This window comes from Lynx canadensis, chromosome D1 (genome assembly GCF_007474595.2).
Source record: "Lynx canadensis isolate LIC74 chromosome D1, mLynCan4.pri.v2, whole genome shotgun sequence".
Lineage (NCBI taxonomy): Eukaryota > Metazoa > Chordata > Mammalia > Carnivora > Felidae > Lynx > Lynx canadensis.
The window spans coordinates 55070147-55094105 of record NC_044312.2 but is presented as its reverse complement, the minus strand read 5'-3'; the positions used below and the strand labels follow the sequence as shown (position 1 = coordinate 55094105).

At 40.1% G+C, this 23959-nt stretch overlaps 1 protein-coding gene across 1 annotated transcript in view; it reads right to left on the bottom strand.

Moving 5' to 3' along the window:
- The window catches only part of GDPD4 (glycerophosphodiester phosphodiesterase domain containing 4), a 147393-nt gene extending 123745 nt beyond the window's left edge, over nt 1-23648 (bottom strand). Inside the window, exons 1-2 of the mRNA XM_030332309.1 lie at nt 23590-23648; nt 4802-5004 (exon numbers count right to left, since the gene is read on the bottom strand). Of these exons, the coding sequence (XP_030188169.1) occupies nt 4802-4990 (189 nt within the window). The 5' untranslated portion in view covers nt 4991-5004; nt 23590-23648. The remainder of the gene's footprint in view (nt 1-4801; nt 5005-23589) is intronic.
- Between the last annotated feature and the right edge of the window lie 311 nt (nt 23649-23959).

Genomic DNA, 23959 nt, shown 5'->3' with positions numbered 1-23959 from the left:
TCACTGTTTCTTAACAACCATCTTGCATTTATCCACCTCTTCATCTACCAAGTGTTTGTTTGGTAACTCATTCATTGAGTAATTCATTCACTCATCATTCATTGGTTCATTTAGTCACTTATCTACCCAAACTAGGGGGATAGAGGACAGGTTAGGAAACAAGGCTTTTTTTGAGTCGTTTCTTTGTGCCAGTACAATGCTAGAAATTTCACAAACTACTTTCATTTGCTTAATATTTCAATAACAGCCATATAAGTTGGGTATTGTTAACCTCACTTTGCAGAAGAGCTAAAACTCAGAGAGGTAAAGTAATTGACTTAAGGTCACACACCCAAAAAGTGGCAGGGTCACTGCCTAGATCTCTGAGCCTAAAGCCAGGATGGAGGATATCTTTACAGAGGAGGTGTTCAAACAGCCTTGAAGGCAACCCCTACAGTGAAAGTCACATCACAAACCAGCCATACCAGAGGTTGCCAAGCCCCTCCTAGGAATATTAGGTTTGGGTTGCTACCTGAGTTATAATCTTAACATTTATGTATCATGTGAGTGAGAAATTTTGCCTTTAATCTGTAATCTTTAATCTGGACAAATTAATCTCTGCCCTGTCTATATTATGGTATTATTGTGAAAAGTAAAAATAAAGAAATTAAATGGAAAATGTAGAAACTATATTCTAAAAAGATGAGAGATATTACAGCTATCAACGTACACTTTCTGAGTTTAGGAGGATGAAGAGTACAGGATCTTTGCTTCAGGTCTTATATTCATTCTCTACTAAACCTTGTATGGACCTTTAAAAACATGTATCAGATAACGTCATTCCCCTGCTCAAAATGCGCCAGAACATTCAAACTGCCAGACGTGGCCCATGAGATCCTCCATGGTTAACCCTTGTCCACCCCTGACCTCATCCCATTCTACACACCCTATTTCTGAACTCCAGCTACAGTGGCTTTCTTTTTGTCTCTAGAACATGACCAAATTTGTTTCCACCTCAAGAGCTTAATACTTTCTGGTCCTTTTGCCTGGAAAACTTTTGTCCCCAGATGTATACATGGCTGACTCTACCTCTCTATTCAGGAGATAGCTCACATGACACGTTTTCAAAGAGGCATTCTCCCATCCCAGGTTCTAACACATTTTCCTATTTATTATCTTCAAAGCTCTTACCACCACCTGAAATCATCTTTCTTCATTTATTGTCTATTAACTAACTCATCCCCCTGGATTGTAGGCTGCAGGAGGGCTGAGGCCTTAGTTGTCTTATTCACTGTGGCACATAGTAAGTGTTCCACAAACTTGTTTTTATTGAATAAATCCATTTCCTTATAATAGATTCTCACTGTTGCCACTCTTGCTCAATCATTTTCTTTTTTTTTTTTTTTTTTTTTTTTAATTTTTTTTTTTTCAACGTTTATTTATTTTTGGGACAGAGAGAGACAGAGCATGAACGGGGGAGGGGCAGAGAGAGAGGGAGACACAGAATCGGAAGCAGGCTCCAGGCTCTGAGCCATCAGCCCAGAGCCCGATGCGGGGCTCGAACTCACGGACCGCGAGATCGTGACCTGGCTGAAGTCGGACGCTTAACCGACTGCGCCACCCAGGCGCCCCTTGCTCAATCATTTTCAAAGGCCCCCCATAGTTTACAAGAGAAAGTTCAAATACTTCAGCTTGACACAAAGATGTTTCATAATCTGATCAAAATATTCCTTTCCAACCCTGCTTACCATTGTTTTACATGTCCCTAATTCAACACTGGAAATTGTTTTTCCCTAAACACACCACTATGCTTCTCTATCCCTTGACGTCTGACCACCTCATTCCCTCTATCCACAATCCCTTGTACCAATATTTCTGTATGTGAAAGATCAGTTCCACAAGTCCATGGCTCCAAGGAGAGTAATAAAATAGCTAACATTTATTGAGTGCTAATTGTGTGCCAAGCACAATTCTAAGTGTTTCCTACATATTACCTCTTCCATCCCCACAACAAATCCCATTGGTGGGTACTGTTATTACCATCTCCAATATTCTAATGAGGAATCTAAAGCACCAGATGTCAAGTAACTTGTCCAAGGTAACACAATGGTAAAGCTCTAATTTGGAGATAGTCAGTGGTGAAGACAGGTAGTCTTTTCCCAAAACAAAAGATTTTAGGTTTTTTTTAATTGTTCTTTTAATTTTTTAAAAATGTTTATTTATTTTTGAAGGACAGAGAGATAGAGTGCGAGCAGGGGAGGGGTAGAGAGAGAGGGAGACACAGAATCCAAAGCAGGCTCCAGGCTCTGAGCTATCAGCACAGAGCCTGATGCTGGGCTTGAATCCATGAACCATGAGATCATGACCGGAACCGAAGTCAGACGCTTAACTGGCTGAGCTACCCAGGAGCCCCAAGATTTTAGTTCTTATGCTATATGCTATACTCCTTCCTCTGAGCAGAATGGAGCCTTGAGAATTATATAGGGACCCTAGGAATTATCTAGTTCAATTCCCTAGCAGTAAGGAGGCTCAGAGATCTCCCATAACCAGCCCAAGGGCAGAGTTGGAAACAGTACCCAAACCTTCTCCCAGGCTCTAGTCCAGAGATTTTTCTATTATACCACACTGCTTCAAATGACACTCTTCCCATGAAGCTTCCCTTTATCTTTCTTTTACTACATAGTAACTCTCATATAACTTACTACCTCATCCCTAGGTAATACATATCTGTTGAATCAATTTTCTCTTCTCCATTTTATCATCACCACTCTAATCCAGACCACCAACATCTCTTACCTTAAATACTGCTATTGCTTTCTCTTTGAAGGCAAAGACGTCTCCCTCCCTATTTTGTACTTTCCGATGCATTTTCCACATGATCAAATAATTGTTCCAAAACATAGATCAGGCAACATTAGCTTAAAATCATTAGGGATTCTTTATCCCCTACATGGCAGAGGTCAAATTCTTCAAACCACACATCTGTCCCATCTCCCTCTCCAGCTTTGTTTCCCATCATTTCTCCATTTGTATCCTCTGTTCCACCTAAAATAAACCGTATACCAATGCCCCTTGACTCCTCCAATACCATTTCTTCTGCCATTCCCTAATCCTTACTTACCCAATTCTTAATCTCCTTCTAAATAAAGTTTCACCTTCTATATAAAGTTTTCAGCCCCTCCCTTGACACATGGAAGCATGTATGCATACACACATACATGATACTCTCAGTATTTTTTTTAATGTTTATTTTTGAGACAGAGAGAATGAGAACGAGTGGGGAAGGGGCAGAGAGAGAGGGAGACACACAATCAGAAGCAGGCTTCAGGTTCTGAGCTGTCAGCACAGAGCCCAACATGGGGCTTGAACCCACGAGATGTGAGATCATAACCTGAGCCAAAGTCGGGACACTTAACTGTGCCATAACCGAATGAGCCACCCAGGCACCCTGATACTCTCAGTATTTTGAGACTGCATGTATGCTTGTCTTTTCTGCCAGTATACCATGAATTACTTGACAGCAGGAACCGTATCTAAGGTATTTCTGTTATTCCCAGTCACTAGTATATAAATTAGTGCTTAGAAGCTATAAGCTAGTATAATATCTGGGAAGGAAAGAGGAGACAGAAGAACGCTTTTTTTTTTTTTTTAATTTTTTTTTTCAACGATTATTTATTTTTGACAGAGAGAGACAGAGCATGAACGGGGGAGGGGCAGAGAGAGAGGGAGACACAGAATCGGAAACAGGCTCCAGGCTCTGAGCCATCAGCCCAGAGCCTGACGCGGGGCTCGAACTCACGGACCGTGAGATGGTGACCTGGCTGAAGTCGGACGCTTAACCGACTGCGCCACCCAGGCGCCCAGAAGAACACTTTTAATCTAGGCAAGCCTCCCGTTTCTACCCCTTTCCTAATATGTGCTCCCTATATATTAGGCATAAGAAATTAGTAACCTAACTGTTCACAGTCTCAGACCCTAGGTGGGCCATGTCTACAAGTGCATGAAGGTACATGATATGGCCCTCCTCTTATCACTTCAGTGTGCTCATCATTCTGTCTCTTATATCAAATAGCCCACCAAAGAGTGCCAGCAGACAGCTTAGAGTTTAAAGAAAAAGGCCCTCAGAGCACCTGGGTGGCTCATTCAGTTAAGCATCCAGCTCTTGATTTGGGCTCAGGTCATGATCCAGGGTCATGGGATCAAGCCCTGCATTGGGCTCCATGCTGAGTGTGGAGCCTGCTTAAGATATATTCTCTCATTCTCTCTCTCTCTCTCTCACAAATAAAATAAATAAATAAAGAGGCCCTCAATGAGGTTAGGCCACATGCCACCATTCAGTCTTACTGAAGTTTTTCATTAGGGAAAATCGGGCATTAGCCTGACCAATAATAAAGGACTACCTTGTTTCCCACTTGCTGTCCCCCCCCCCCCATTAAGCATAGCTCCTTTGGGAAACTCACAATGAAGAAAGAATTAAAGATTTAGGCATTCCTGTAATTCCTAGTCAAAAACATCTAATTGTATCTAAACTTCATTTTTTCTTAAAGCTCACTAAATGAATAAAAGCAAAAACAAATGAATGCTATAAAAGAGGTTGTAAGAAAAAGGAGAAGTAAAGAACAAAAGTGAAAGAGGAAGAAAACAAGCATACGTTTCTGTAAGGTTAATTGGCTCCAGAATTGTGGCAGGCTTTTCGTCAAAGAACTAGAGCCCTATCATGCCCAGTCCTGGAGAACCTAATGAGCACTCATGGGGGCAGGGACCAGCTCATGTTCCCTACATCTGAGAAAGTATGGTCCAGCTCCTTCCCATCTCTCTGTACCCAAGAGCAGCAGCAGGGTCCAGGTCTAGATTTTTTCTCCTGCTTGATTTGCCACTCGCAGGTGTAGCAACCAGTAATTAAGGTGATATAGCATTGTCGGCTGCAGGTGCATATGATCCATGGATTATGCTTTTTCAGACTTCTTTCCTGCTGGCTCCCAGGCTCAATCCTGTTGGCCTTTTTAAGCATGGTTCACCCTTCTTCTGCAATGACAAATAAAACACAATTAGGATCTTCAAATGTTTCCTACCTCACTGTTCTATAGAAAATTCCATCAAAAATAGATAAATTTTAAAAGTTTATAATCTAGGATAATGTACTGGAGTTGGTACAGATGAGTAGAGCTTCACCCTACCTTTCCCACTAATTTGTTGAGTATTTACTGCAGTCATGTACCATTCGAAGTTTAGTTTTCTCATCTCTAAAATGGGACCGTAATCTCTGTCCTAGACAACTAATAAATGCTAAAAGCATCAAATTAGGTAACATACACAAATGTGTTTTTTCAACTGTAATATGCGTTTGAAATAACTTGAGAACTTAAGAGGCATGGGTGAGGTATGTGAAAAATTTAATCGACCACTAAGTGACTCAGATATACAGCTGCCTGCCCCTCCTCTCCCCTATGGAATTAGTCAGGGATAGCCTCAATTTAAATGATGGAATATCAAAATAGGAATAGCTGAAATAAGACAAGTTTATTTTTTCTTTGGCCAACAAAAATGCTTCGACTGTTATGTGGTATATGGCTTCACAATGTTATTAGGAACCCTTACATCTTCCAACCTGCTATTCCACTACAGCACAGGGCTTCCTTCTCAGGGTCCAAAATGGTTGCTCAAGCTACATCTATCAACTAGGAGAAAGGAAGAAGAACGAAGAAGGATGCTCCCCCTTATTTTAAGGACACTTACAGAAGTTGAACATGACATTTCAGGGGGTTTCGAAAGAAAAGAAAAAAGAAAAGAAAAGAAAAGAGAGGAAGGAAGAAAGATAATGAGGGATGTCTTGTTGTCTCTACTGAATTTTCTCACCCTACTGTGATAGGGTTACAGACTTTAAGAGAATGTGTGGAATTAGAGGGAAAATAAAAGTATTTAAAAATAAAAAACCAAGTCTTAAAGGGCCCAATCCCAGGAGACTACTGTCTCCTGATCCTAGAGACTATTGTCTCTGTCCCTGAAAACTTTCTGTAGTGCTCCACTGTGTTTTTCTGTGAAAAGCAATGCTGTAGTTAAGAGCGTTATAGTTCAGAGTGCATAGTCTGAATGGACTGAGTAACCCTTCCACCTTAAGTACCAAAAAAACTGGGGTAAATATGAAAGAACAGTCTTCTCACAGTTGACAACAGGCAGTGAAGGACAGCAATCCTTGAGAGAGAAGAAACAAAGGAAGTGAGTATTGTAAATGCCCCCTTTACAATCTGGCTAGTTTCCAGGATGAAGTGCTGGGTGTGAGAATGTAGGTGGATCCTGGCAGTATCCCTGAACTGAGTGGACAGAAATGGAAGTCTGGCGAGGTAAAAGATCCCCCTCCATGTTTTTCCCTGATTCTCCAACTGAATACTAATCATTACCTGCTTATGAAGAAATTACCCAAAGCGAGGGACAGAACCTCACAAAAGGAGGTGGTTACACAATCTTTCTAATTCACAAAAGGCTGGGAATAGTTGACGTTTCCACCAGAGGAGAAAAACCTTCTAATACACAAGGCACTATGAAGCATACTTGGAAGGGTACTGCCTCAATAGCGGGAAACAATTAGGCCTTATTTTATTAAAGGCTACTATGGCCTGACTAAACAAAGCTTAGAGGTGAGCTTCAAAAGAATCAAAATGTTTCCAAGTAACTTGGCTATGGTCTGAAACAAAGATCAGAATTTAAAAAACCAAATACAAGAAGTAGCCAACAAAATTCTTAATGCCCAGAATTCAATCAAAATTTACCAGGAATATAAAAAAGTAAGAGAATGTACCCATATGGAGGGAAAAAAAGAGCCAAGCAACAACTCAGAAAGGTCTCAGATGATAGAATTAGTAGGGAAGGACAACAAACATTTTTACAACTGTATTTAATACGTTCAAGACAGTAGAGGAAAACAAGCATGTAAGATATTTTTAAAAGACGTAACGTGAACTTCTAGGGATGAAAGATCTAATATCTAGGATGAAAATATACTGCAAGGATTAACAGCAGATTAGGCACTCCAAAAGAAAAGATTAGAGAACTTGAGAATTTCTTTTAAATGAAGAGATCAACTGTGAGCTGCAGAACAACTATAAGCAGTCTGATATAAATGTGCCTGGAGTCCCTGAAAAAAAGGAAAAGAGAAAGCAAGGGATAAACACAATAGCTGAAGAATTAATGGCAGAAATTTCCAAATTTGATAAAAACTATAAACCTATAGACCCAAGAAGCACAACAAACCTCAAGGAGAAGGCACCTACAGCAAACCACAAGACACAGCATAATCAAGATGTTTAAAAACACTACTAAAGGGGCGCCTGGGTGGCGCAGTCGGTTAAGCGTCCGACTTCAGCCAGGTCACGATCTCGCGGTCCGTGAGTTCGAGCCCCGCGTCAGGCTCTGGGCTGATGGCTCAGAGCCTGGAGCCTGTTTCCGATTCTGTGTTTCCCTCTCTCTCTGCCCCTCCCCCGTTCATGCTCTGTCTCCCTCTGTCCCAAAAATAAATAAACGTTGAAAAAAAAATTTTTTTTTAAATAAATAAATAAAATAAAAACACTACTAAAGAGAAAAATCTCTCAATTAGCCAGAGGAAAAAAACATATTACATGTAGAGGAACAAAGATAAGAATGACTTTTTGACATTTTTTCAACAAAAATAATTTCTTGTTGCAAACAGTATAGGCCAGAAGACAGTGGAGCATGAATTAAGCTAGAATTCAGCACTTGGCATAAACAGTCTTAAAAAAACAAAAGGGAAATAAATACCTTTTCAGATATTCAAAACTGGAACTAGAAGAATGAATCACCAGCTGATGTATACTACAAGAAATGTTAAAGCCATACAGTATAAAGGAAAAAGGTACCAGGTGAAAATGCACATTTACATAAAAAAATGAGGTGCATCGGAAATACTAAATATATGGGTGATATAAAGTAATATTTTTCTTATTTACAAAATTACTTCAGAAGATAATTGAGGCAAAAACAATAATGATTAACACTGCAGCTTGTAACAATTATAGAAATAAAATGTACGACAACAATGGTTCAAAGGCCAGGAGAAGGGAAATTAAAGTGTAGTGTTATTCAATTCTCATACTATTCCATACATCACAAAGTAACCTCTGGGAAAAGGTGTATGTATATAATAAGTTAACAAAGAAGATAAAATGAAATCATAAATATGGATCAATCAAAAAGCAAGAAAAAGGTGAAAAAGGAACAGAGAACAGGAGAACAAATAGAAAGCAAGTAGTAAATGCCAAATTTAAACTTAAATATACCAGTAATTCCTATACAGGTAAACAGACTAAATGCTCCAATTAAAAGAAGACATTAAAAATTGTCTAACCAGGGGCACCTGGGTGGCTCAGTTGGTTGGGCGTCCAACTTGATTTCAACTCAGGTCGTGATCTTATGGTCATGGGATCGAGCCCTGCATCAGACTCTGTGCTGAGCATGGAACCTGCTTGGGATTCTCTCTCTCCTCTCTCTGCCCCTACCCAATTCATGTATGTACACTCTCTCCTTCTCTCTCAAAATAAATAAATAAGAATTAAAAAAGATTGCTAACTGGATTAAAATAACAGAGCCCAATCATATGCTCCTTATAAGAGTTTACTTTACTGATACAGAAGATAAAAGAATGGAAAAATATACACTTTGTATATATATCAATGTCCCCTTACCAGGATATTGCCATGTACCAACCAAAGACAAAACCCCAGTCACATGTAACAGTAAGTATTTACTGCTCACACATCTAAGCTGATCAGCTATGTGTTCTGCTGATCTAGAATGGCCTCACCAAGTATGACTGGGGTAACTTGGCTCCCCTCCATGTGTCACTCAACCAGGTTGGCCTGAGTATATTCTCATGGTGGTGGAAGCTGTCCAAGAAAGTAAGTCCTAACATGCAAGCCCATTTCAAGCCTCTGCTTCAAAGGATGTCCTCAAGTCAAAGTCAGAAAGAGAGTAGGTCAACTCATAGGATGAGGGCACTGTAAAGTTACAAGGCAAAGAGTATGAACACAAAGGGTGTAACTAAAGGAAGGGTAGCAAGTGGAGCCAAATAATACAATCTACCTCACTAGTTACCAGCAGATCAAAAGACCTTGAGGCAAAAGCATTACTAGAGACAAAGAAGGACACTTCATAATGATGAAAAATGACTTGAAAAATAATTTTCAATTTATAGGCACCCAATCACATGGTCTCTAAAAGAGAAATGGAGAAATCCACAATCATGGTGGGAAATTTAGCATACTTCTCTCAATAAAAAATATAATAAGCAGACAAAGAAGTTTATAAGGATATGAGGATTTTAACAACTTGATTAACAAACTAATCTTAATGTTTATAGAACACTATACTCAATGACTGCAGAATGTACATTATTTTCAATGTGAAATGAAACATTTATTGAAATTCATATATTGAACCACACAACTGTTTTTAATAAGCTTCTAAGAACTGAAATCTTAAGAGAATATTTTCTGACTATAGTGCAATTCAGCCAGAAATCAATAAGCAAAAGAAAAGTACAAAAATCCACATTTGGGAATTAAACACTGTATTTATAAAAACCCATGGGTCAAAAAAAACAATCACAATGTAAATAAGAAAAAAGTCTGAACTGGTTGATGATGAAACTGTGATGAAACTACACGAGTTTGGAGTTAAGATGGCAGAGGAGTAGGGAGAGCCTAAGCTTGTCTCATCCCTTGAACACAGCTAGATAGTTATCAAATCATTCTGAACATCAAAGAAATCAATCAAGGTCTGAATGAACAAAAACTGTAAGACTACATGTAGAAAAGGGACCACTATTTGGAAGGTAGGAGATGCAGACAGTTTACCAGGGGAGACATTGCTCTAGGTCCAGCTGCAGAGAGGAATCCAGCTTAAGGAGGCTACCACAAAGTAGTATAAGCAATGGAGCCCAAAATCTGAACTTTTAGCAGTCCTCTACCATGGGGGAAGTGCCTGGCTTAGAAGTGCTCAAGTAGTGAAGTGGGTTAGAATCCCAGGAGTGACAGCGTGGTCTGAGGATCCCATGGGTTACAAGAAAGACAGGTCATACCAACATGCTGTGCTGTTTCCAGGCATAAGAGAGGGGACTCACGCTGGCTGAGGGCTACAAGCAGAGGTGCCAGTTTTCTGTTCTGTTTTGACATAAACCCTGAACAGCTGAGCAGTAGTTCCACTGCTTTCTTCCCACAGCAAGCAAAAGCGTGGTAAGACCCTCCCCCAGAGGAACAGAGGAAAATTTGGACTTTTGAAACTCAGTCATGCACCTGAGATTAAAAAGCCTGGACACAAGCTGGGTGAATGCAGTCTGAAAGAAACTGGGGATATAAGAGGGGTGATTAATTGCTCTTCTGTGAGGTTTCCCTGGAGTTGGGGGGGCGGTGAACTTTCAGGTCCAGGACTATAGAGCCGGGCTCCACCATATTCATTCCACCCTTTAGAGCTGAAAGCCTTCAGGGAGCAAAACAGTGCACCCTAGAGGAGGACGGAGCCACTTAAACCAAATCCCAATTCCTGCACCCCAGAGGCAAATTTCTACTGAAACAAGTCAACCTGAGCATTAGCACCACAGGCGTCTCCCCAGAAAACCAGCACAAACAACTCCCTTGCACCAAGTCTGCAGGTCATAGTGCTACAAAGCTTCAGCTCCAGGGGAAACAGGATCTAACTTCCCTTTTACTTTTATTCTTTATTTATTTTTTATTTTATTTTCTTATTTTTTAATTCTTTTTTTTACTTTTTACTATTACTTTTAATTTATATACATATTCCTTTATTTTTTATTTTATTGGTTTTGTTTTATTTGATTTGAATTTTGGATCTGGAGTCTTTTAACAAGCAGACCAAAACACACCCTGGATCTAGTCTTTCTGTGTTTTTATTGTTATTGTTTCTTTGTTTTTTGTTCGTTATTTTGCTTGTTGTTTGCTTTTTATATTCCTTCTTTGCTCTTCTCTTCTCTGGACAAAAATGACAACATAGAGAAACTTACCCCAAAAGAAAGAAAAGGCAATAGAACTGATGGACAGGGATTTAATCAACTATATAAGTAAGATGTCTGAACTAGAATTTAAAACCATGGTTATAAGAATACAAGCTGGGTTGGAAAAAAACATAGAAAACACCAGAGAATCCATTTCTGCAGAGTTAAAAGAACTAAAATCTAGTCAGGTCGAAATTAAAAATACTATGTTTTTCAGGAGTGAAGATGGCTCCATAGGAGGACACTGGGCTCACCTCGTCCCGCTGATCACTTAGATTCTACCCACATCAGCCTAAATAACCCAGAAAACCGCCAGAAGACTAGCAGAATGGACTCTCCGGAGCCAAGCGTAGATAAGAGGCCCACGGAAGAAGGTAGGAAGCGCAGAGAGGTGGTGCGCGCTACACGGACTGGCGGGAGGGAGCCGGGCAGTAGAGGGGCAGCCTGCCTACCAAGGCAGAGCCCCCGAGTCTGGCTTGCAAAAGTGGAGAGGCCAGACCCCATAAGTTCTGACAGCCAGTGGGACTTAACATCTGGAATGTTCAAAGTCAACAGCTCTGCTCAGAGAGCAGGAGGGCGAAGGGACACGGAGAGAGAGAGGTGTTGAGCCCCGGAAGACAGAGCTCAGCTGGGCAGGGAACAAAGGCACTGGCAAGCGCCATCTCCCTCTCCCTCTCCCACCCCACAAAAGCCGAAATCCCAAAGGGAACCAGTTCCCGTCACCAAACTTGCTTGCACTGCACAAACACCCAACGCTCCATGGGTCTGCCTCTATCCCAGTGCTGCAGGGCCCCTCCCACAGGGGACCACTACAGCAAAGCGAGCTGAGCCTGCCCCTCCTGCCCCTGTGCACCTTGCAGATCCACCCCGGCTAATACGCCAGATCCCATCAAAGCAGCACCACAAGCCTGGCAGAGTGCAAGTAGCCCAGACAGGGGCCACACCACTCCACAGTGAGTCCTGCCCCTGGGAGAGGGGAAGGTAAGGTACACACCAGTCTGACTGTGGCCCCAGCGGTCGGCTGGGGGCAGACATCAGGTCTGACTGCATCCCTACCCACCAACACAAGTTATTCCAGACAGCACAGGGGAAGTGCCCTGTAGTTCCGCGCCACTCCAGGGACTATCCAAAATGATGAAACAGAAGAATTCTCCTAAAAAAGAAACTCCAGGAAGTAGCGACAGCTAACAAATTGATCAAAAACTATTTAAGCAATATAACGGAACAAGAATTTAGAATAATAGTCATAAAATTAATCACTGGGCTTGAAAAAAGTATAGAGAACAGCAGAGAATCTATTGCTACAGAGATCAAGGGACTAAGAAATAGTCGTAAGGAGATTAAAAAAATGCTATAAATGAGGTGCAAAATAAAATGGAGGCAACCACAGCTTGTATTGAAGAGGCAGAGGAGAGAATAGGTGAGTTAGAAGATAAAATTATGGAAAAAGAAGCTGAGAAAAAGAGAGATAAAAAAATACAGAAGTATGAGGGGAGACTTAGAGAACTAAGTGATGCAATCAAATGGAACAATATTCGTATCATAGGAATTCCAGAAGAAGAAGAAGAGAGAGAAAGGGACTGAAGGTGTACTTGAACAAATCATAGCCGAGAACTTCCCTGATCTGGGGAAGGAAAAAGGCATTGATATCCAAGAGGCACAGAGAACTCCCTTCAGACATAACTTGAATCAATCTTCTGCATAACATATCATAGTGAAACTGACAAAATACAAGGATAAAGAGAAAATTCTGAAAGCAGCTAGGGATAAATAGGCCCTAACTTATAAAGGAAGACCCATAAGACTAGTGGCAGATCTATCTACTGAAACTTGGCAGGCCAGAAAGGTATGACAGGAAATCTTCAATGTGATGAACAGAAAAAATATGCAGCCAAGAATCCTTTATCCAGCAAGTCTGTCATTCAGAATAGGAGAGATAAAGGTCTTCCCAAACAAACAAAAACTGAAGGAATTCATCACCACTAAACCAGCCCTACAAGAGATCCTAAGGGGGATTCTGTGAGTGAAATGTTGCAAGGACCACAAAGTACCAGAGACATCACTACAAGCATGAAACCTACAGACATCACAATGACTCTAAACCCATATCCTTCAATAATAGCACTGAATGTAAATGCACTAAATGCTCCAATCAAAAGACACAGGGTATCAGAATGGATAAAAAAAAAAAAACAAGACCCATCTATTTTCCGTCTACAAGAGACTCATTTTAGACCTGAGACACCTTCAGAATAAAAGTGAAGGGGTGGAGAACTATCTATCATACTACTGGAACTCAAAAGAGAGCTGGAGTAGCCATACTTATATCAGACAAACTAAACTTTTTTTTTTTTTTAACGTTTATTTATTTTGAGACAGAGAGAGACAGAGCATGAACAGGGGAGGGTCAGAGAGAGGGAGACACAGAATCTGAAACAGGCTCCAGGCTCTGAGCTGTCAGCACAGAGCCCGATGTGGGGCTTGAACTCACTGACCGCGAGATCATGACCTGAGCCGAAGTCGGCCGCTTAACCGACCGAGCCACCCAGGCGCCCCTCAGACAAACTAGACTTTAAATTAAAGGCTGTAACAAGAGATGAAGAAGAACATTATATAATAATTACAGGGTCTATCCATCAGGAAGAGCTAACAATTATAAATGTTTATGTGCTGAATACGGGAGCCCCCAAATATATAAAACAATTAATCACAAACATAAGCAACCTTATTGATAAGAATGTGGTAATTGCAGGGGACTTTAGTACCCCACTTACAACAATGGATAGATCATCTAGACACAGGATCAATAAAGAAACAAGGGCCCTGAATGATACATTGGATCAGATGGACTTGACGGATATATTTAGAACTCTGCATCCCTAAGCAACAGAATATACTTTCTTCTCGAGTGCACATGGAACATTCTCCAAGATCACATACTACCTCACAAAACAGCCCTTCATAAGTATACAAGAATTGAGATCATACCATGCACGCTTTCAGACCACAATGCTATGAAGCTTGAAATCAACCACAGGAAAAAGTCTGGAAAACCTACAAAAGCATGGAGGTTAAAGAACACCCTACTAAAGAATGAATGGGCCAACCAGGCAATTAGAGAAGAAATTTAAAAATATATGGAAACAAATGAAAATGAAAATACAACAATCCAAACGCTTTGGGATGCAGCGAAGGCAGTCCTGAGAGGAAAATACATTGCAATCCAGGCCTATCTCAAGAAACATGAAAAATCCCAAACACAAAATCTAATATCACACTTAAAGGAAATAGAAGCAGAACGGCAAAGCACCCCAAACCCAGTGTAAGAAGAGAAATAATAAAGATCAGAACAGAAATAAACAATATAGAACCTAAAAAAACTGTAGAGCAGATCAATGAAACCAAGAGTTGGTTTTTTGAAAAAATAAACAAAATTTATAAACTTCTAGCCAGGCTTCTCAAAAAGAAAAGGGAGATGACCCAAATATATAAAATTATGAATGAAAATGGAATTATTACAACCAATCCCTCAGAAATACAAGTAATTATCAGGGAATACTATGAAAAATTATAGGCCAAAAAACTGGACAACCTGGAAGAAATGGACAAATTCCTCAACTCCCACATACTTCCAAAACTCAAATGGGAAGAAATAGAAAATTTGAACAAACCCATAACTAGTGAAGAAATTGAATTAGTTATCAAAAATCTTCCAACAAGTAAGAGTCCTGGGACAAATGGTTTCCGAGGGGGAATTCTACCAGGCATTTAAAGCAGAGATAATACCTATCCTTCTCAAGCTGTTCCAAAAAACAGAAAGGGAGGGGCGCCTGGGTGGCGCAGTCGGTTGAGCGTCCGACTTCAGCCAGGTCACGATCTCGCGGTCCGGGAGTTCGAGCCCCGCGTCGGGCTCTGGGCTGATGGCTCAGAGCCTGGAGCCTGTTTCCGATTCTGTGTCTCCCTCTCTCTCTGCCCCTCTCCCGTTCATGCTCTGTCTCTCTCTGTCCCAAAAATAAATAAACGTTGAAAAAAAAAAAAAAATTAAAAAAAAAAAAAAAAAAAAAAAACAGAAAGGGAAGGAAAACTTCCAGACTCATTCTATGAAGCCAGCATTACTTTGATTCCTAAACCAGACAGAGACCTAGTAAAAAAAGAGAACTACAGGCCAATATCCCTGATGAATGTGGATGCAAAAATTCTCAACAAGATACTAGCAAATGGAATTCAACAGAATATAAAAAGAATTATTCACCACGATCTTGTGGGATTCATTCCTGGGCTACAGGGCTGGTTCAATATTCGCAAATCAATCGACATGATACCTCATTAATAGAAGAAAGGATAAGAACCATATGATCCTTTCAATAGATGCAGAAAAGGCATTTGACAAAATACAGCATCCTTTCTTAATATAAACCCTCGAGAAAGTCAGGATAGAAGGAACATACTTAAACATCATAAAAACCATTTATGAAAAGCCCACAGCTAATATCATAATCAATGAGGAAAAACTGAGAGCTTTCCCCCTGAGATCAGGAACATGACAGGGATGTCCACTCTCACCACTGTTGTTTAACATAGTGTTGGAAGTCCTGGCATCAGCAATCAGACAACAAAAGGAAATCAAAGGCATCGAAATTGGCAAAGATGAAGTTAAACTTTCACTCTTCGCAGACGACATGATACTCTACATGGAAAAACCAACAGACTCCACCAAAAGTCTGCTAGAACTAATACATGAATTCAGCCAAGTTGCAGGGTATAAAATCAACGTACAGAAGTCAGCTGCATTTTTATATACCAATAATGAAGCAACAGAAAGACAAATAAAGAATCTGATCTCATACACTTGCACCAAGAATCATAAAATACCTAGGAAAAAACCCAACCAAAGACGTAAAAGATCTTTATGCTGAAAACTACAGAAAGCCTATGAAGGAAATTGAAGAAGATATAAAGAAATGGAAAAGCATTCTGTGCTCATGGATTGGAAGAAAAAAAATATTGTTAAAATGTCAATACTACCCAAAGCTATCTACACATTCAATGGAATCCCAATCAAAATTGCACCAGCATTCTTCTCAAAGCTAGAACAAGCAATCCTAAGATTTGTATGGAACCACAAATGACCCAGAATAGCCAAAGTAATATTGAAGAAGAAAACCAAAATGGGAGGCATCACAATCCCAGACTTTAGCCTCTATTACAAAGCTGTAATCATCAAGACAGTATGGTACTGGCACAAAAACAGATAGACCAATGGAATAGAACAGAGACTCCAGAATTGGACCCACAAATGTATGGCCAACTAATCTTTGACAAAGCAGGAAAGAATATCCAATGGAAAAAAAGACAGTCTAACAAATGGTGTTGGGAGAGCTGGACAGCAACATGCAGAAGAATGAAACCAGACCACTTTCTTACACCATTCACAAAAATAAACTCAACATGGATGAAGGACCTGAATGTGAGATAGGAAATCATCAAAACCCTAGAGGAGAAAGCAGGAAAAATCCTCTCTGACCTCAGCCACAGCAATTTCTTACTCAACACATCCCCAAAGGCAAGGGAATTAAAAGCAAAAATGAACTATTGGGACCTCATGAAGATAAAAAGCTTCCACACTGCCAAGGAAACAATCAACAAAACTACAAGGCAACTGACGGAATGGGAAAAGATATTTGCAAATAGCATATCAGATAAAGGGCTAGTATCCAAAATCTATAAAGAACTCAACAAACTCCACACCCAAAAAACAAATAATCCAGTGAAGAAATGGGCAGAAGACATGAATAAACACTTTTCTAAAAAAGATATCCAGATGGCCAAAAGACACATGAAAAGATGCTCAACATCACTCCTCATCAGGGAACTACAAATCAAAACCACACTGAGATACCACCTCACGCCAGTCAGAGTGGCTAAAAGGAACAAATCAGGAGACTATAGATGCTGGAGAGGATGTGGAGAAATGGGAACCCTCTTGCACTGTTGGTGGGAATGCAAACCGGTGCAGCCGCTCTGGAAAATAATGTGGAGCTTCCTCAAAAAATTAAAAACATGATGGGTATTGAGGAGGGCACCTTTTGGGATGAGCACTGGGTGTTGTATGGAAACCAATTTGACAATAAATTTCATATATTGAAGAAAAAAAATTAAAAACAGATCTACCCTATGACCCAGCAATAACACTGCGAGGAATTTACCCAAGGGATAAAGGAGTGCTGATGCATAGGGGCACATGTACCCCAATGTTTATAGCTGCACTATCAACAATAGCCAAATTATGGAAAGAGCCTAAATGTCCATCAACTGACGAATGGATAAAGAAGATGTGGCTTATATATACAATGGAATACTACTTGGCAATGAAAAAGAATGAAATCTGGCCATGTGTAGCAACCAGGATGGAACTGGAGGGTACTGTGCTAAGTGAAATAAATCAGGCAGAGAAAGACAGTTACCATATGTTTTCACTCATATGTGGATCCTGAGAAACTTAACAGAGAATCATGGGGGAGGGGAAGGTGGGGAAGTTACAGAGAGGGAGGGAGGCAAACCATAAGAGACTTAAATACTGAGAACAAACTAAGGGTTGATGGGAGTGGGGGGGAGGGGAAAATGGATGATGTGCATTGAGGAGGGCACCTGTTGGGATGAGCACCGGCTGTTGTATGGAAACCAATCTGACAATAAATTGTATTTAATATAAAAAAAGAATTAATGGGTTAACCAGGAAAATAAAGAAAAAATTTAAAAATACATGGAAACAAATGAAAATGAAAACATGACAGTCAAAACCCTTTGGGATGCAGCAAAGGCAGTCCTAAAGGTATGCTTTTTTTTTTTTTTTAAAGCATATTCCAACTCAGGCCTACTTCATGATGCTAGAAAGGTCCCGAACACACAACCTAACTTTACACCTAAGGGAGCTAGAAAAGGAATAGCAAATAAAGCCTAGACCAACAAGAAGGGAAATAATAAAGACTAGAGCAGAAATTAACGATATAGAAACAAATCAACAAACAAAAAACAGATCAATGAAACTAAGAGCCAGTTCTTCGAAAGTATAAAAAAAGGTGATAAATCCTGAGCCAGACTTATCAAAAAGAGAAAGGACCCAAATAGATAAAATCATGAATGGAAGAGGAGAGATCACAACCAACACCACAGAAATACAAATAATTATAAGAGATTATTATGAAAAATTATATGCCAACAAACTGGGCAACTGGAAGAAATGGACAAATTCCTAGAAACTCACAAATTACCAAAATTGAAACAGGAAGAAATAGAAATTTTAACAGACCCATAACCAGCAAAAAAAAATTAAACAGTAATCAAAAGTCTCCCAACAAACAAAAGTCCAGGGCCAGATAGCTTCCCAGGGAAATTCTACTAGACATTTAAAGAAGGGTGGGGCGCCTGGGTGGCGCAGTCGGTTAAGCGTCCGACTTCAGCCAGGTCATGATCTCGCGGTCCGTGAGTTCGAGCCCCGCGTCAGGCTCTGGGCTGATGGCTCAGAGCCTGGAGCCTGTTTCCGATTCTGTGTCTCCCTCTCTCTCTGCCCCTCCCCCGTTCATGCTCTGTCTCTCTCTGTCCCAAAAATAAGTAAACGTTGAAAAAAAAATTTAAAAAAAAAAAAAGAAGGGTCAATACCTATTCTTCTCAAACTGTTCTAAACAACAGAAATGGAAGGAAAACTTCCAAACTCATTCTACAAAGCCAGCATTACCTTGATTCTAAATCCAAAGACTCCACTAGAAAGGAGAATTACAGGCCAGTATCTCTGATGAAGACAGACAAAAAAATTCTCAACAAGATACTAGCAAATCAAATTCAACACTATATTAAAAGAATTATTCACCACAATCAAGTGGAATTTATTCCTGGGCGCAGGGCTTGTTCAATATTCACAAATCAATCAACATGATACACAACCTTAATAAAAGAAAGGATAAGAACCATACAATCCTGTCAATAGATGCAGAAAGAGCATTTGACAAATAACAGAGTCTATTCTTGATAAAAACCCTTAACAAAGTAGGGATATAAGGAACACACCACCACATCGTAAAGGCCATGTACAAAAGACCCACAGCTAATATTATACTCAATGGGGAAAAACTGAGAGCCTTTCCCCTACAGTCGGGAACAAAACAAGAACGTCCACTCTCCCCATTAATATTTCACATAGTATGAGAAGTCTTAGCCTCAGCAGTCAGGCAACAAAAAGAAATAAGTAGCATCCAAATCACTAAGGAAGAAGTCAGACTTTCACTGTTTGCAGACAACATGATACTCTATGTAGAAAACCAGAAAGACTCCACCAAAAAATTGCTAGAACTAAGACATGAAGTCAGCAAAATCTCAGGATATAAAATTAACATGCAGAAATCTGTTGCATTTCTATACACCAAAAATGAAGCAGCAGAAAAAGAAATCAAGGAATCAATCCCATTTACAACTGCACCAAAAACAGTAAGATACCTAGAAATAAAACTAACCAAAGAGATAAAGATCTGTACTCTGAAAACTACAAAAGACTTAGTAAAGGTATTAAAGAGGACACAAAGAAATGGAAAACCATTCCATGTTCATGGATTGGAAGAACAACCATTGTTAAAATGTCTATTCTACCCAAAGTAATCTACACATTTAATGCAATCCCTATCAAAATACCACCAGCATTTTTCACAGAGCTAGAACAAACAATCCTAAAATTTGTATGGAACCACAGAAGACCCTGAATAGCCAAAGAAATACTGAAAAAGAAAATCAAAACTAGAGGAATCATGATTCTGGATTTCAAACTATATTACAAAGCTGCAGTCATGAAGAGAGTATGGTACTGGCACAAAAACAGATACACAGATCAATGGAACAAAACAGAAAACCCAGAAATGGACCCATAACTCTATGGTCAACTCATCTTCATCAAAGCAGGGACAACTATCCAATGGAAAAAAGACAGTCTCTTCAACAAATGGTGTTGGGAAAACTAGACAGTGACATGCACAGGAAAGAAACTGGGCCACTTTGTTACATCATACACAAAAAATAAATTCAAAATGGATGAAAGACTTAAATGTGACACAGGAAACCATCAAAATCCTAGAGGAGGACACAAGCAGCAACTTCTCTGACCTCAGCCAGAGCAACTTCTTACTAAGACACGTTGCTGAAGGCAAGGGAAACAAAAGCAAACATGAACTATTGGGACTTCATCAAGATAAAAAGCTTCTACACAATTAAAGAAACAATCAACAAAATTAAAAGGCAGCCTGTGGAATGGGAGAAGATATTTGCAAATGACATATCTGATACTGGGTTAGTATCCAAAACATATAAGCAACTTATCAAACTCAACATCCAAAAAGCAATCCAGTTAAGAAATAGGCAGATGACATGAATAGACACTGTTCCAAAGAAGACATCCAGATGGCTAAGAGACACATGAAAAGATGCTCAACATCACTCATCATCAGGGAAATACAAATCAAAACCACAATGAGATACCACCTCACACCTATCAAAATGGCTAAAATTAACAACACAAGAAACAACCTGTGATGCAGAGAAAAGGAACCCTCTTGCACCCTTGGTGGGAATGCAAACTGGTATAGTCACTCTGCAGAATGGTATGAAGGTTCCTCAAAAAACTAAAAACAGAACTACCCTACAGTCCACCAATTGCACTATTAGGTATTTTCCCAAAGGATACAAAAATACAGCTTCAAAGGGGTACATGCACCCTGATGTTTACAGCAGTATTATCAACAATAGCCAAACTATGGAGAGAGTCCAAATGTCCCCTGACTGATGAATGGATAAAGATGTGGTATATGTATATGTATATATATATGCATATGTGTATGTTTGTGTATGTGTGTGTGTATATACACATACCCACACATACAATGGAATATTAGCCATCAAAAAGAATGAAATGTTGCCATTTGTAATGATGTGGATGGAGCTAGAATGTAATACGCTAAGCAAAATACGTCAATCAGAGAAACACAAATACCATATGATTTCATGCATCTGTGGAATTTAAGAAACAAAACAGATGAACATATGGGAAGGGGGGGTAACAGAAGAGAGAGAAACAAACCACAAAGTGACTCTTAATGATGGAGAACAAACTGAAGATTGATGGGGTAGGTGGGTAGGTGGGCTAGTGGTGATGGGTACTAAGGAGGGCACATGTGATAAGCACTGGGTGTTGTATGTAACTGATGAATCACTGAATTCTACTCTTGAAACCAACATTGCACTGTATGTTAACTAACTAAATGTTAAATTAAACAAAAAAGAAAAAGAAAAAGAAAAAGAAAAAGAAAGAAAGAAAGAAAGAAAGAAAGAAAGAAAGAAAGAAAAGAAAGACCCACCCTAGGGAGAAAAGCCAAGAGTTAATCAAGGAAAATTCCCTATTTTTTGGAATTGGGTGACTTGGCAATATTTTTCCAGCACAATTTTAGAATTACTATGGACCAGTAACTGCTTAGAGCCTCCCATTTCCCCCTTTTGAAATCATATCACAACTTTACTAGTTTATGAAACCCTGGAATGGAACATGATGCTGGCACTGGATAAGACTTCTGGCAGTGCTGGATTTGAAGTTACCATTATTTTGCTTTTGAGAGATATGTGTAACTGAAGCCATTAAGTGATCTGTAATAGATTGGTGACAAAATGGGCTCATTTCTTTACCCCTTCCTTTGTCCATATCCTTCACAATGTGACTTTGAAGTCCTCTCATTAAAAAAAGTCTATTTTCCTACTCTTTTAAGTTGATGTTGTGAATTGATGTGTCCAAGAGAATGTGGCAAATGATGTGCCAGTTGCAAACCTAGGCCTCAAGAGACCCTATATGCTTATGCTCCCTCTTTTGGGAACCCATCGTTCCTATTTGAAGAACTCCTAACTAGCCTGATGGAATGAGTACAAGAGTAACCACAGGGAGGAGAGCCCAGTTATAAAAGTCAAGTCTTGCCCTAGGCCACCGTACAGGCAACCAGCCTAAAGCATATGAAAGAATTTAGTCAAGTTTAAGTGCAAGTTAGCAAGAACTACCTGCACGACTTTGCCCTAACAGGATGCAGAAATATATTCATAAACAATAATAAATGCTATTGTTTTAAGCCACTGAGTTTGAGGATGGCTTGTTATGCAATGATAGCCAACATGTAATAATCCTCTACAAATTTCAACTGCAAGCTAAGTAACAACCAAATCTTCAATAATTCTGGAATTAATTTCAACAATCCTCTCTTTAAGTAGGCCAGAACCCAAATTATCATTTTGGGTTCTTTCAACTTAAGATTTTGTTCTTAATGCCAATGCACAAAGGAGAGGATGAGATTTGGCAAAGTTAAGAGAAAACCCACTATTTACAACAGAAAAGTATCTGATTTTTACTTAAATGCTCCATGCATAAGTTCATAATGGCTCGATTTAAAAAGGATATAACCCAGTGAAAGAGAGATCAGTTGCTTTTACGTTTTGGGAATGTGACAAGTTCTCTCTCAAATATGTACATATATCTCTAATCATGGAATTTCTTGAGCAAACAGCCTCCCATGTTAAAAAAAATCTAGACTTGTTTTTAAATGTAAGGAGACAGATAATCTATAGTCTTCTAACATTTGCTATATGTCTGCGCGTGTGTTCAACATAACAAAAATTTACTATAATGAAGCTAAAAACAGAAGAGACAGTGAATTTGGTGTGACCAGTTGCCAACATTGGTATGTCAAAGAAAGATCTTGTAAACAAAAGCTCTGTGACAGGGAGGGTGGTAAACTGCTCAAATACTGAATAAAAGGCAGCATTTTAACCAGCATCATTACCACAACCATTTCCCACATGCCTACATATCCTTTGAATTCATTAATATTTAGGGAAAGATCAGTAAACATCGTTTCCCTTCCAAACATCTCCTCTGATTCCAAACCCATACAGCCAACAGCCTGCTGAAATCTTCACTTGATTTCTCACAGACCTCTCAAAATTATCCCAAACTGAACCCCTGCTTTGCCCTCCCAAACCTATTCCTTCTCAAGACCATCCCCTCTCCGCAAAGGGCACCACTGTTCGTTCACCCGTTGCTTGAGACAAACACCAGAGTGCGTTTGCCAGGTTTGACAAACTAGAACAGGACTTAGGCTCCCTCCAAAAACAACTCAGAAACTGGACACAAGACAAGAAACAACTATCTTCAGATGTTGAACACAGGCAGCGTTCGGCTAAGATGGCCCAGAGAAACAAACGAGCTGAGCACTTCCTTCACACCTGTCGGGACTTAATGCACACGCCCACGACAGGCCAGCCCTGGACGCCAGCCGAGCCACTGGGCCTACCCGGCTTGGTGCTCCTGTCGCCACCCGACTGGGACAGGTGGAAGCCCTCTGGTCTCAGCTTCCTCCCCTGAGCACTGGGGTGATGGCAGCTCCAGGTTCACCAGACGTAATGAGCTGATTAGGTAAAAGTGCCTCACGTTGGCTGACAACTTGATAATATTAATGTAGTTTCCTACTCCTGGAGATGCTTAAGAGGTGGAGCTCAGAGCTGGACACGGTACTTACAGCGACTTCAAAGCCCCAAAACAAACGGGAATTCTCCACCGCAGACCAGCGTCTCTCAAGATGGACGCCTGGTTGAAGAAGGCAGCGGAGGCTGGCTGTGTGGGGTGGGCGTGGCCAGGGGCGTGGCCTGCGGTGCTCTATCAGCCCTGGAGGCTGAGTTTAAGGCACACCTGCAAACTTAGCTCTGAGCAATGCGTTTAAAATGTGTATTTAAAGTATCTTTCATTTTGCTTCTTTTAGAGATAACTTCGGGGCACCTGGGTGCCTTAGTAGGTTAAGCGTGGACACTGACAGCACAGGGGACTGCTTGGGATTCTCTCTCTCCCTCTCTCTCTCTGTCCCTCCCCTGCTTGCTCTCTGTCTCTCTCTC